General features: G+C 40.1%; 1 protein-coding gene across 2 annotated transcripts; it reads right to left on the reverse strand.

Moving 5' to 3' along the window:
- Window positions 1-386: 386 nt before the first annotated feature.
- On the reverse strand, window positions 387-12,964 carry LOC144655457 (uncharacterized). Of its 2 annotated transcripts, XR_013571113.1 has the most exons (7): window positions 12,543-12,964; window positions 10,961-11,046; window positions 5,907-8,862; window positions 3,517-3,741; window positions 2,559-2,973; window positions 962-1,688; window positions 387-901 (listed from the first exon to the last, which is right to left on the reverse strand). XR_013571113.1 is itself a non-coding variant. In XM_078515705.1 (6 exons), the coding sequence occupies exons 1-6, from the start codon at window positions 12,766-12,768 to the stop codon at window positions 1,619-1,621; spliced, it is 3,978 nt and encodes a 1,325-aa protein (XP_078371831.1). In that variant the 5' UTR covers window positions 12,769-12,964; the 3' UTR covers window positions 387-1,618. The 2 variants fall into 2 exon arrangements, 1 of the variants encoding a protein (XP_078371831.1); XM_078515705.1 differs by having other exon boundaries at window positions 387-1,688.
- Between the last annotated feature and the right edge of the window lie 903 nt (window positions 12,965-13,867).

Genomic DNA, 13,867 nt, shown 5'->3' on the forward strand with positions numbered 1-13,867 from the left:
TGGATGCTTTGGATAAGTGCTGTGATTTTCTTTTGCACAGCAAGAGACAACTTCTGTTGATAATATCTTGTGGTTGCACGGGCATAATGTCTTCCAATTTGTAAAAACTTGAATCGCACTCACAACGGTGACATACGGAAAATGCGCCACTCGGTTCCCAGATGAAGTGGTGCATGATGAGATCTTACAGTGAATTAGTTCCCAGTAATTCAGTATAAGCTCTATTAGGCCCCCGGGAGCTTACTTCTTTAAGGAACTTTTTAACCTACTAAAACTCAGGTAAACTGCAAACTTCTGATTGTGGTAATGAATCATGACACCAATCATATATGTGCCATATTGTTGAGACGTTCTCTGAGCTAACCAGGCTTAGCAAGAGGCACGAAGAGTGTGCACTGAAAGACTTTATTGTAGAACTTTAGCTGCTACTTCTACTTCCACTGTTTCTACTGCTAATTATACAAACTCCGAAATACATCAACTATATAGCTAAATTGCAGACTATTTGGGTCACGAATCTCGGTGACCTTAGATAACTCGAGTTAGTCCCTTGAAAAAGCGAATACTAACAGACCTTCATGTATGGCAAATGTCCAATGGCGTGATTATTACAAACCTAATAGAACACGAAACTATCGCTAGAAATTTTATGAAGGTCTTAATAACTCCGCTCCCTATATCCGTGAAGCAGTTACGATTATATATTAGCTTTTACTGATTAAAAACTAGTTATGGTATATTGCAATTCCTGCATTTTGATTGGTTAACAGACAATGATATATGAGATCATTTACCATTGACCACAAAATTTGGTAGCCGATACGCGTCAACGAAAATAGCTGAGGAGCTTAAATATTGCAATTTTTTGGACGTTTTTTATAAAACTATTATTCCACTCGCGCTTGTTGGATATGAGATCGTTATAGCCAACTCGGCGGTACACGCCTCGTTGACTATCTACCATCTCATATCCAACGCGCGCACGTGGAATAATTGTTAAATATTGCAATTCCCCACTGAATAGGGTGCTAGTCCATCACAGGCTTATCCCCTCCTCTCCACCCCCTAACCTCCCCTTCCCCTGGCATTTATACTCCTGGGCCCGGTTGTTCAAAGGGTGGACAACACTATCCACCGGATAAATCACTATCCAGTGGATTGCGTAGTATGTTTTGTTCACAGTTATCCACTGGATAGCGATTAATCCGGTGGATAGTGTTATCCACCCTTTGAACAACCGGCCCCTGGTTAAAGAAAAGGTGCTCGGTGTCTTGTCCCAGATTAAAACATGATGACTCTAGCAAGCGCTCGGACCCTTCCTGCTCTTTCCAGAATCCAACCTGCTAACCATCAGACTAGATCGTCTAGTGCCAAACGCTGGTGCCGAATTTGCAAGAAAGGAATAGTGAATGGCAAACGAATGGAATCCCTACCCCTTCGCGCTTCCGCTTTCGCACCAGCATGCACATTACATTTTTTTTCTAGCATTGTCTAACTACTAAAAAACACGGGAAAATGAAGGGATATTAACAGTCTATCCTAACACTACATTATACCCGAAATAGCAACATTGTTACATGTTATCTCATGATGTATTGCAGTATAGTATACAACGTAATTATTGAATTCCTTTTGCAGCTAGTTGCACTTTTACTCTTGACAAATATCCACCGTCTGGGTAGCCGTTTCTGCAAGATAGAATATTAGGTAAAGGCTTAGATTTCACGCCTTGTGGCTCACAACTAGAGGGGTTACACGTTAAGTTGGCAAATAAATTTGATCATATTTGCGTGACAATAAAAGTAATCATTACGCTGGCATAATGGCGTTATTTTTTTTCCTCGACTCTTTGTGTTCAAGCTGCAAAAAATGAATTAGGAAATAAATAGATAAAAATGGAACGTTGCAAAAGTAAAAGACTTCCGGGATTCCCACTAGGCTCGATTTCCAGCCGTTTTGGGAGTTCTTTCTTCACAAAACGGCTGGAAATCGAGCCTAGGACTCCCAATTGAAAGTGACATTGATTGAGTATAACAAAATAGCATAGAGCGACATTGACATCCTTGTAACAACAATATCTGAGCTAAAAAAGCCGGTTTCATGCAGAACTTTCAATAAAGTCCTTCGTATAATTTATGGCCCGTCGGGACGACCTTTTACGGCTTCGTAGCTCGTTGTCGCGACTTCGTTGCTCGCTCGGCCGCTCTGCAAACAAAAGCTTGATTTGCTCGTTTAACTCGTATGGTCGACTTATGGCAAGTCTAGTTTCACGCGTGATTTAGGTTTTCCCACTCTGGTACCTATTAATGCTCTTGTATAGAGGCACTGATTATTTAAAAGTGAAGTTTCTTGCCCAAGAACACAGCACATTCAGCTCCGATCAGGGTTCGAGCGCAGACCTCTCGAACCGGCGTCCAATGTAACGAGCTTACCATAACGCCATCGCGTCTCCCATAAAAGACACAATAATAAGGATGGGATACATTCTTTTAATCTTAGCTACAAAGCTCGTGACGCCATATGGTACACCTTGATTAAAAATTTTGAGGCTGTCTTACCTTGCATCACCTTTTGCTGTCGTCTTCAGTTCGATGCCATTTATTACTACATGGCCAGTTCCGTCTGAAGCAGACTTTGAAACTGTGAAGACCAGGCGAGCATCAAAAGCTTTGTGTAGTAATTTCAAAACGTGCCTTCCTTCCTGTGTGTCAGGGAAGTACGCAATGCATGACATACCAGTATACGATTCACCGGGGCTTGGATGCTCCGCGCTCTGGAAACCATCGTAGAAAATGTAAGTCACGACAATTGTGCCATAGCCCTCATATCCTGGAAGACTGTCCTCGTACTTTTTCCACATCATTTGACCCGGAGGCTGGTTTGCTCGAAGAAGATCTGGGCTAGCTTTCGAGGGAGGGTCATTACCTTCTTGGTCTATGGATGAGCTTCGTCTGAAAACTGGCTGGTGAAGAACTGTGTAAACAACAATTTTGAAATTATTCTCAAAAATCCATACAAGGTGATATTTTAAAGAAAGCTTAAAAAGCCAGGCGAGAGAAGCGACAAGTCAAACACGAAGAAGAGAAAAATGCAAAGATGATGCATGTGTTTTAGAACGTTTGCACAATTTACAGAACATACTGTAAATCAAAGAGATTTCTGTACATTAGGATAATCTAAACAATAATTAAGCAAACTTGCAATCAAATGTTTGTATAAACAGGTCGGTAATATAGATAACAAATCTAAACAGGACAAAAGGAAGTGAAGATTCTTTGTAAATGTTAGCCAGCTACAAAAGAATGGATTACGGTCGGGATAAATTTATGAAGGAACAGGTTTTTTTACGTCGAAATCATCTGTAATTGCTTGAGAAAGCTTATATCATTCGCCTTTTGCGGTTCAGTTAAACAGAGCGTTAGCCATTCGTTAAACATTGTGGAATGGTTACTCTAAAAGCGTTTTGCCTTTTTAGTCATGATCAAAGAGAAAGAGGTGTGTGATCATGTACTGTACCTTTGGTGGCCGTAAGGTTGTGTTCAACGTTGTTTCCTCTTTGGGTTGTTATCAGCCCATATGCATCTACGCAAGCAGGACAGTTATTACTGAAAGTGAACGCCTTAAGAATGCAGTCGTCGCAGAACTTGTGCTCTGCACAAACGGTAGGATCAGTAAGTTCTGGATGGTCCACAGTGTCCTGGCAGAGGGCACACAGGAAGGTAATTTGTCGCTCAGTCGATACTAGAGATGAAATTGAAACGGTCAGTGACATCTACAGTATATAGAAATAAATAAATTAATATTTTTTTTTATTAATTCTATGTTAGTTACATGGATATCTATAAAAATCACCGTGCGATTTCACTTTCACGTACTTAGCGTACATGATTAAAATCGACTAGACCAGAAACATTTAGCATCGAAGTTAGATAACCAAACAATATCAACAGTTTTGAAGTGTCGCATTCTGCATCGAAATAGCATACATATTTTTTTCAAAATATCAGCGAAAGTAAAGAGATAAGACTTCCAATTTGTAAAATGTGTAGGAAATTTACAACGTAAGTAGATTATTAAGGTGCTTTGTGCTAAGCAACAAACTGAGACCCTTGTTCCCAAACGTATTTTCAATTTTTTAACTCATTGACTCGCCTATTCTAGGAAAAAATAAAATTACTTCAGATATTTGAAATTAAGTTCAGATTTTTCTAAAATTCGCTCTTTCGCAGATTATGGAATTAGCCTGAAATTTAAAAGCTTCCCACGCTTAACGACGTGCAGTTTAGGGCTCTCAGAACCAAATACTGGCCGCGGCCGCACTTAGAGAGTTGACTGGGTAATTTTTTAGAAACCCGGTAAAAAATTTTCACAAAACTTAACTCGGTTAAAGTATGGTTACCCTAACTAACTCGGTTAAATATTTTTAGCGGCCGCATTACGATCAGACCAGACTGAAGTGATGTCATGATTAAGATATTTGAAAACAAGCAAAAACGGTCGGCTTTCATGATAATTCTATTACTTGTTCATTTCTTCTCCTGCTAAAAGATTTATTTCAATGCATTCTCGGCTTACACCGTTCTATTTATTCCGAATGCGTTCTACGCAAATTTCAAGCCCAGTTGTTTCGAATATGTTGATCTTCAGCATTCGTTCTAAGGCTCATCGCCATATCGAAATCGCTTTCAAGATCCTTAAGTGCACGTTTTTCCAAGGAATCGGCGAAGAGACGGAAGAGATCATCAGAAACCAGGGAGGGGAAAGAAACTTTCTTTGTTACTTGACTCAAAAAGGGGACATAGCGGTGCCGGGCAACCGAGAATGCGCAGTAGCTATCGAATGGTCGCTAAGGGCGTAGTGAATAGCTTGACAAATTTCATTGTTTAGTTCGCATGCTTTGGTCTTAACCGTGCACAAAACACAATAGCTATTTGTATTTTGATTGTTTCTTTGAAGTTTGCCGGACATCAAAACAACAAACAGTGATAACGGTGTCCAGTCTGGCAAAAGTAAGGCTTGCGAATTATACTAAATAACTCCTCTGATTCTAAAATTATTTACAATTTTTTGGTTGTTAAATGTCAACCGTGACAAATTTTTCGCTTGTTGTTGTACGCCATCAAAACATTCTCAGTGACGTGAAACATCAGGTGATAAATCTTGCTGAAAATGCAAAAACATCTCAGCGGCGTAAAACATCAGACGCAAAAACTGCTTTTTTTCGCATTTCACACTCATACAGTCATTGATATTTAAATCTTTCTGAGAAAACAAAACTCTGGGTGACGTCTTTCTTAGCAACGGCTTGATTGACATAGATTCTCACCGTTTCCAGGCACTGCTATGTCTTCAAAGAAAAGTGCCGAGTTTCTTTCCCCCCCCCCCCCCCCCCCCCCCCCCCTGTCAGAAACCATGAGAGCCCTGTCTGAGCCAAATAATCCGCATTTCTCTGGTGGTTCTAGAGTTTCCTAATAGCAAGGGAAATTATAGAATTAAGCCACGAATTGTGTCCGAAAGCCATGTTTGCGTATGATGGAAAAGAGTATCTTCTCTTACATGGAGATGATTGACACATTTGGCAAATAAAACAATAGTTGAATCTGATAAGAAACCACTAACCTGGTTAAAACGACCTAGAAAGGTAGTTTAGAATTAACCTAACCAAGTTAAAAAATCTATTGTTCTTTCATTAATTTCCATGGGAACCGCTAACCTGGTTAAGAGTGGATTAACTCTCCAAATACGCGGCCGCACTAGACATCTTTTTAACCCGGTTAATTTTAATTGATTAACTGGAAATAACTCGGTTAACTCGCTAAGTGCGGCCGCGGCCACTATCGTTCTTTTCCCGAGAACTCACTCATACTCAAACTTTTTTTTCGGCTACACGACTGCGTTTCAATTACCTTTTCTGTTGCCGTAATGATAGTTTTTCACAAGTTCGGCTGGTTCGTATTCGTCTTTCGTATCCTTATCCGTGTCTGCTGTTGCAGGTGCCATTTTTGCTTCCATTTTTTCATTTATGTCTTTCTCAGGATGCTTCTCTGTTTTGTCGTTGCTATTGCACTCATCAGTTGACGTTAGATTGCAAGATGCAATAGGGGAAATTTCATCAGAGTTGACTTTCTTCTCGTGAAGAGAAAGGAAGCTTTCTTGGCCTTTGTCGCGGTCTTCTTTATTGTTATTTTTCGTACTTCTATCGTGTTCAATCTGCAAACCCTGAAGGCCCAGCGGAAGATCTGCATTTAAAAGAGCCTCGACAGTGGGTGATGTTACAAGCAGACTGCCATCCACTCTAAGCGAAGATAAATTTGATCTGAAAACCACTGATTTTTCTTGACCAGTTGGCAAGGGATGGAGACTTGCAGTATCTTCTACGCTTCCGTGACTGTAGTGTGCTTCACTGCCAAGAATATCTTCGTTTTGTTCGTTGTGAGCAAAAGATTGCAAGAGTTCAGCCTGTCTGATTTCAGGCGTTATCATCTTTGCATTTTTTGCCGCTGTTCCTTCTGTCAATTCATTTGATTCCATTACGCAAACTTTCAAATCGTCCTTTGTGTTATCTTGTGAAGTTATACGTTTTGATGTCTCCTCTTCAAATCCAGTCACGGTTGTCTCTTTAACTTCAAGCAGTTCTAATGCTTTTGTCTCTAGGATGTTGGACCTTTCAATACAGCTACTTGAAATGAAGGTCACAGCGCTTTCGTGACATTGCTTCGCGTTTTTCAAAGAATCATCATTTGCTTCGCTAATGCCATGCAGGATTGCTGGACTTTCAGGTGAATCAGACTTAAGTTGAGAGGAAGAAGCACTTTCGATCTTGGGTGACCCTGCTGGAATCTCCCCACTCTCTTTATCAAAAAGAGAATCTGATTTAGGTGATGAATTTGACTTCTGCATTTGCTCCACAGATCTTTCTTTTTCAATGGAAGAATAGACGTCTTGATCGTATCCTTTGCGATGTCTTTCCGCGCTTTGGTATTTTACAATTTGGTCTCCATCATTTAGTGTGTTCTTTGACATTGCACTCACAAAAAATGGCTTCTCATCGCGAAGAGAGAAAGACGTAAATTCTTTCACAAAAGCATCAATAGTGGCGTCGTCTTCACATACAATACGGAAGTCATTAATTCCACTATGCATCGGGCCAACGCTCTTACTGAACGCAGCAATGACGCGAGTGAGAACTTCTGCTGAGACTTCAAGGGGTATGCAATTCCAATCTTGCCCTAATGGGGAAAAGGCAACCGATCTGTATCTATGTCCCGATGCCAGTGTCAATCCGTCTTTAAGACATCGGTGGATCTGAAGTTTGTATGCCTTTTCATCGTCATTCTCGTTAATCCATGGCGGCAAAACTGCATGAAGGATGACTTTGCATGATAATTTTCCACTTGATGTAAAACAAGTAGTACCGTATTCAAGTGGACCGTGGGTTTGAGTGATTCTGAGACATTGATCTTCTATTTCTTGGCCACCTTTCTCGAAAATCAGCTTTAATAATCCTTCCTTGTGAGAAAGAGTTGGGTTGGCTGGACTAAGAAGAACATCAACGTACTGGCTGGTTATGTCTCCTTTTAGCAACATGACCGTGATACCAGTTGATGTAATGTAATTGAAGTAGTTTCCTTCCATGGTATATTTGCCTTCGTCCTCAGAGGACTCAGATCTCTTGATAACCTCTGCTGATTTGGGCGTCTCGTTGTATGAACAAACGTCGTTTTCTTGAGGACAGGCTTCGTCCAAAGCCGTTAGAATGGAACTTGATTTTTCGGCGGTAGGGTTTCCATTAATCAGAGTTGACTTAAACTGAACGTCTTCGCAACTTTCATTTTTCTTTGGTATCCCTGCAGCGAGACGTTGGCGTTTAGGTTCACTAGCTCTATCAGTTTTCCCTTTGCTGGCATGAAGAGCCAACTGTACGTCTTCACAACTTTCATTTTGCTTTGGTAGTCCTGCAGCGAGACGTTGGAGTTTAGGTTCACTTCCACTGTTAGTTTTTCCATTGCTAGCGCGAACAGCCAACTGCCGATCCTTAACATCACCGTGTTGTTTTGATTCTTCTCGGACTTGTATTTTTCCATCGGTGGTACTCGTGTTTCCAACTTCAGAGACTCGTGAAATCGGCAACGCATCTACAACGACTTCTGTCTTGAGATGACGAGCTTTACTTCCTTTCTCTTTGTCGTCCTCAAAAAGGGCCATTTGATTCTTTACAGATGGCGTCACTGCTGTGGGTCGATGTTTAACGTCACTTTGTGGCTCTGTTACCAGTTGGTCCTGCTTTTTCCCATTGTTGTTTGTGCTCGAAATATGAGTTACTTTAGCAGGCAGAAGGCGTGGAACGTCACGAGTGATATCGGGCTGACATACCTCGTTGGTTTTCCGAGTCTCAGATATTGCAAGCTTCTCTTGAAAATTAATTTCGGTCTGACTGATATTTCCGTATTTTTTGTTCCCTTTCACCTGGCTGTTCTCCAACGTCAATGGCTTGTTGTATTTTGGCACTTCAGCGACGTCAATGGTCGTCATGGAATCGGTTGGCGTACGAAAACTGGTTGGCCCAGTTGAAGGTTTGCTACCCACCGTGGGCTGTCTAATAGTGAAGGTGTCTCTAACAACTGGCCGGGAACTGTATTTTTGGGTAGACTCCTTGTGCTGTTTCTTCTTTTGCAAATGATCGTTTAATAATTCGTGCACTTTCTTGATTTGCTCAAATGTTCCAGACACTACAAAACCATCAAATATCTTCTTCCATTCAACTTTTGCTTCATCGTGAATTGTTTGTAGGATCGCTTCCATGTTGGAGAAACTTAGACCAAGGTTATGAGGATCAAGACGACCAGACACTTTGCCAAAAACCTTAAAATATTGAAATTGTTTATGTCAGGATCTACACTAACACTTTCAAGTGGGGACACGAGAAACCTGGCAGTTGACCTCATTTAGTCAAATGCATTTCATTGATAGTATTTCATCTTTTTTTAAGGTGGCTCAGCTGGATTTTCAAGGGGTAACACCGCTCAAGTTTGAAAATTAACTACGTCGCCAATAACAATGTTATCGAAAAACGATCACCACAGTTGTATTAGATAAAGATGAAATTTTTTTATGACCAGTGTTTTATTGACATCGGAGTTGCAATAGCGACGAAATGACGTCATTACGTTTTTTACTTTCGCTCGTATTACTCGGCACCAGGAGATTTTTTCGAAAATCGCTCAAAGGAGCTTGTACCACACATAGTTGCCTCGATATTGGCAAAGTTTTAACAAATTCTATGAGAGCGTTTTCGAAATATTTGGGGATGAAGTTTTCGGGCCTATAAATACAGTCAAAAACATACTAACGAGAAAATGGGGTAATATCTGAAGAAAACGACGCGCCTGTGAATTGCAATTTCATCTTATAGTAGTTTGATTCCATTTAAAATCATGTGTAAAACAGTGGTGAGGATTGTTTTGGTCGATTGCGAGAAAAAAGAATTTGACGAGCGAGCGTTCAGGTGCGCTTGTTGCCATTTTTGTTTATAATTTGGTCTATGCCTACAAAAGTGATAATAAATTAAAAACCGCTCGATGATTTTTTTTTAAAATTTGACAAACACGAGGTTTGTCATCAATTGATATAGCTTGCAAGTTTCAAGCTCATTGAAAACACTTAAGGCAGTAAAATTGGGCCTCCAATGTACTGATTTTTTCTCGCAGATTTCGTGTTTACAAGCGAGTGTCCTCATTATTCACGGGTATTGTATCCACGTGCACGACTTCAGCAAAAAAATTCATGTGCATTAAATAGGACGCGGACTGCTTTCCGAACAGTTTTCCGAAACATGCTTATATTGCTTAAGAAATTGTAACAGCATTTGTCGGGCGATTGATGTCAAGGGCCTCTGTCCAGAAAACGAAAGCTATTATTCTGCATATATGGTCATTGCTATTCTCACCCCAACGCAGATTAGTATGCTTCGGAAAAATTTGCGGAAAGCAATCGAGAATTCTGTTTAATGCAAATGAATTTTTTTGCTGGAGTGGTGCACGTAGATATGACACTTGAAAACAATACCCGTGAATAATGAGGACACTTGCTTGTAAACACGAAATCTTCGAGAAAAAATCAGTACACGGGAAGCCCAATTTTTTTGCCTTAAATGTTTTCAATGAGCTTGAAACTTGCAAGCTATATCAATTGATGACAAACCTCGTGTTTGTCAAATTTTAAAAGAATTCATCGAGCGGTTTTTAATTTATTATCTTTTATGTAGGCATAAACCAAATTATAAACAAAAATGGCAGCAAGCGCACCTAAACGCACGCTCATCAAATTCTTTTTTCTCGCAATCGACCAAAGCAATCCCCACCACTATTTTAAACACGATTTTAAATGGAATCAAACTACTATAAGATGAAATTGCAATTCACAGGCGCGTCGTTTTTTTTAGATATTGCCCCATTTTCTCGTTAGTATGTTTTTGACTGTATTTATAGGCCCGAAAACTTCATCCCCAAATATTTCGAAAACGCTCTCATAGAATTTGCTCAAACTTTGCCAACATCGAGGCAGCTGTGTGTGGTACAAGCTCCTTTGAGCGATTTCCGAAAAAATCTCCTGGTGCCGAGCAATACGAGCGAAAGTAAAAAACGTAATGACGTCATTTTGTCGCTTTGGCAACTCCGATGTCAATAAAACACTGGTCATAAAAAAATTTCATCTTTATCTAATACAACTGTGGTGATCGTTTTTCGATAGCATTGTTATTGGCGACGTAGTGAATTCTCAAACTTGAGCGGTGTTACCCCTTGAAAATCCAGTTGAGCCACCTTAATATAACTCGGTTAATGGTAGGGGTGCGTTTAAATAATTCTCGACAATGTAAGTTTTTCCGATTAAATACCATCGAGTCCCGACTAAAAGTTCCAGTTAACTGATAAAATATAGTCACCTCGTGAAGATTAATTACCTGATCTGGACAAGATTGGCGATACCGCTCAAGTTTAACCAAGACCCCGTCTATTTCGTGGCTCCTGGTCAAAACGGAATCAGCAACTGTAGAGACAGTTAATAATAACCTGTTATGACAATCAAAATGACCAAGACCTCTGTAAGTTGATTTTAGATAACGAAACAATATTCTGGTACTTTTTAGGGGTTCTGAGAGCACCTCCATCCCTTTAATGGGTAGGTTCCCTCGGGAAGGGGGCTAATCATATCTGGTTATCTGGAGCGAGAATTACCCGCGTTTTTGATTTGGGATATGATAAATTATATATCCGTCAATAGGTATTTGTCAGTTTTGATTTGTTTCGTGCCATTCAATTCGACCATAAAATTCAAAAAAGCCATTTGCATAAATCCGAGTTATTTTTGGTGTGTTTGACGCCATTTGTGCGAATTATTGTTTTCAATATACCAGTTTAGCTTAAGCCTGATAGCGATGCCATGAGCGAACACAAACAATTAAATAATAACTCAATAAACACGCTTGTACGATAATTCCCTATCTTTGTGTGCACTGGGCCTCGCTGTATTGTAATGCAACGAAAGTGATTATTCGTCAACTTCCGCGTTTATCATGCGTATGTAAATATCAAAAGCCTTTACACGAGTTTAGTATATGGCAATTACATGTAAAAGCAGTGAGCCAATAAAGGATTTTAATTTGCAATGATATTTTCAAAGTTTAGATAATTGAAAGTGAGTGGTGAAATTGTTAACGTCGCGATGATTACAATTGGCGATCGAGATTAAAAACCAAGTATTAGTTCAGCGGACGTGGCCCATCCGGGTTATCAAAATTCATTTCGTACACACGGTATGGACAAAAGGAAAGCATTACCAAGCATTGCTTCTGACCATGTGAGATTTCTTGTTTTTTCATACATGAAGTAAACATCACACTTAACCTTTTTTTAAGTTAAAAAAAAGTTGACACCAAGAAGAATCGAACCCGGGTCGTCGGTTTACCAAGCGGGATTCATCCCCACTATGCCACCGACGACCAGCTGCCAGGACCGTGATTTTTTTGGATAGAAATCCCAACCCCATTATAAGAGCTAACCGCGAGCAATCTAACGTGGTGTAATATGTCATCAGCTGTCTCTACATGGTCTGAAGCAATGCTTCGAAGTGATTTCCGGACAAAAGCCTGCCGGCTACAACCATTTCACTCAACTTATTCCGACGTAGGAGATGCGGTGGCCTAATGGGAGCTAATGGTTATAGCGCTGGAATCCGGATAGAGCGGTCCGGGTTAGTGCCCTGAACCGTTCACTACGCTGTATTCTTGCGAAATATACTTTTATACTCTCATAGAATGAGAATGGATACCGGCGAATTTAATGCTGGGCGGTAAACTGCGATGGACTTGCATACTATTTAGGAAAGAGTGAAAATACCCCTAGTTGCTAGCTTAATGCTACGAAATTCGGGATAACTGCGGCCTGATGAGCCACTAAGCTCAAGGCAGTCTTCATCATCACCTTTTACTATTCAGATGCATTTGTAAGGTGGTATACATGACAAAAATCATCAAAAGTACCAACCTTGTGACGTTTCGAACGTAACAACTGCAACGCCTTCGCTCAAGAAGCGAACACTTTCGACTTCCCCTCCACCATTCCTTCGTTTCTGAAAATGAATAATTATCGTATCCTCCTTTGTTGCAGGCGACAGGTTTTTAACAATAACACTGCTCGAATCAGTGCCTAGAGGAACTGTGTTCCATTGTTGCAGCATGCTTCGATTATTGACACAAAATGCGTTTGCCATGTTGGTATAAATCGCATTGCGCACAGCATACAAGAAACTGAATTTGTGAATATATTTTTCTTATTCTATTCAATAAAAGCAACTGTTAATTTCTAAGAATCCCCAGCTAGATTTCCCGGAATACGAACAAAGTAATTCACTGGGGAGGTGTAGGGAACGGAATAAAGCGCACGTTTCATTGCTCATCAGTTTATAATTATTCAAAACATTGGAAGAATTAGTATTTGTAAAATAGTTAGTCAAATCCTCAGCTAGTATACTTTAGATCCAAAGAATACGTTTTAACAAACGAAACCTTTTTTTTATTTAATCTCGTTTTAGTCCTCCCCCCGCGCTGACTGCATATTGAAAGCGTGACATCAGCTTGTCGGGACTTTCCCGAGTCTATTCTCGGAATCCCATCAGCTAAAGTATTCTGCTTTCAGTTTTGAATGATGCCGAACACGTTTCATTCGCTTTTATCCATTTAGATCGCAAAACGACTAAAGTCATGGATAATGGTCGAATTGTATACGTTCGAGGAATCGGAAGAACGATATCAAAGGAAGAATTAACAATTTATTTTCAATCACGCAAACAATCTGGCGGCGGAGATATCAGCTCGATTGACCAGAAGGAAGACGAAGCGATCATTACGTTTGAAGAAGGCGACGGTAAGTTAATTTTTTACATCTGTTCTTAGTTTTTCTGTTATTTGCTGTCCTTTATGGACAGCATTTCATTTTCTATACTTTTTAGTGAACAAATACTGACAAATAATAGACTTTACCAGCGTTTCCATTTCTTACTTCCTTGATCGTTTCGATTCTGCGGATCAGGAGCGATTCTGGTTTCACTTTCGATATTTGTTTCATTCATGTTGTCGAAGACAAATAAACATATAATGTTACAATCCTTTTATTAGAACTCCCTCTTTGCTAGGACATGGCCTAGCGCAGTTGCCATTCTTTAAAAATCCAAAATTTTGCAAATGCTTAGCGTCCCCAAACGATTCAAATACCATAAGTATTTATTCGATTGAGCGTCCAACCTCGAATAAGCGCCCACCTTGAATACGCGCCCACCCTGTAGGTAGGAAAACTGGTGAAAATTTAACAAG

The sequence above is a fragment of the Oculina patagonica genome, chromosome 5 (assembly GCF_052425735.1).
Source record: "Oculina patagonica isolate OP01 chromosome 5, crgOcupat, whole genome shotgun sequence".
NCBI lineage: Eukaryota > Metazoa > Cnidaria > Anthozoa > Scleractinia > Oculinidae > Oculina > Oculina patagonica.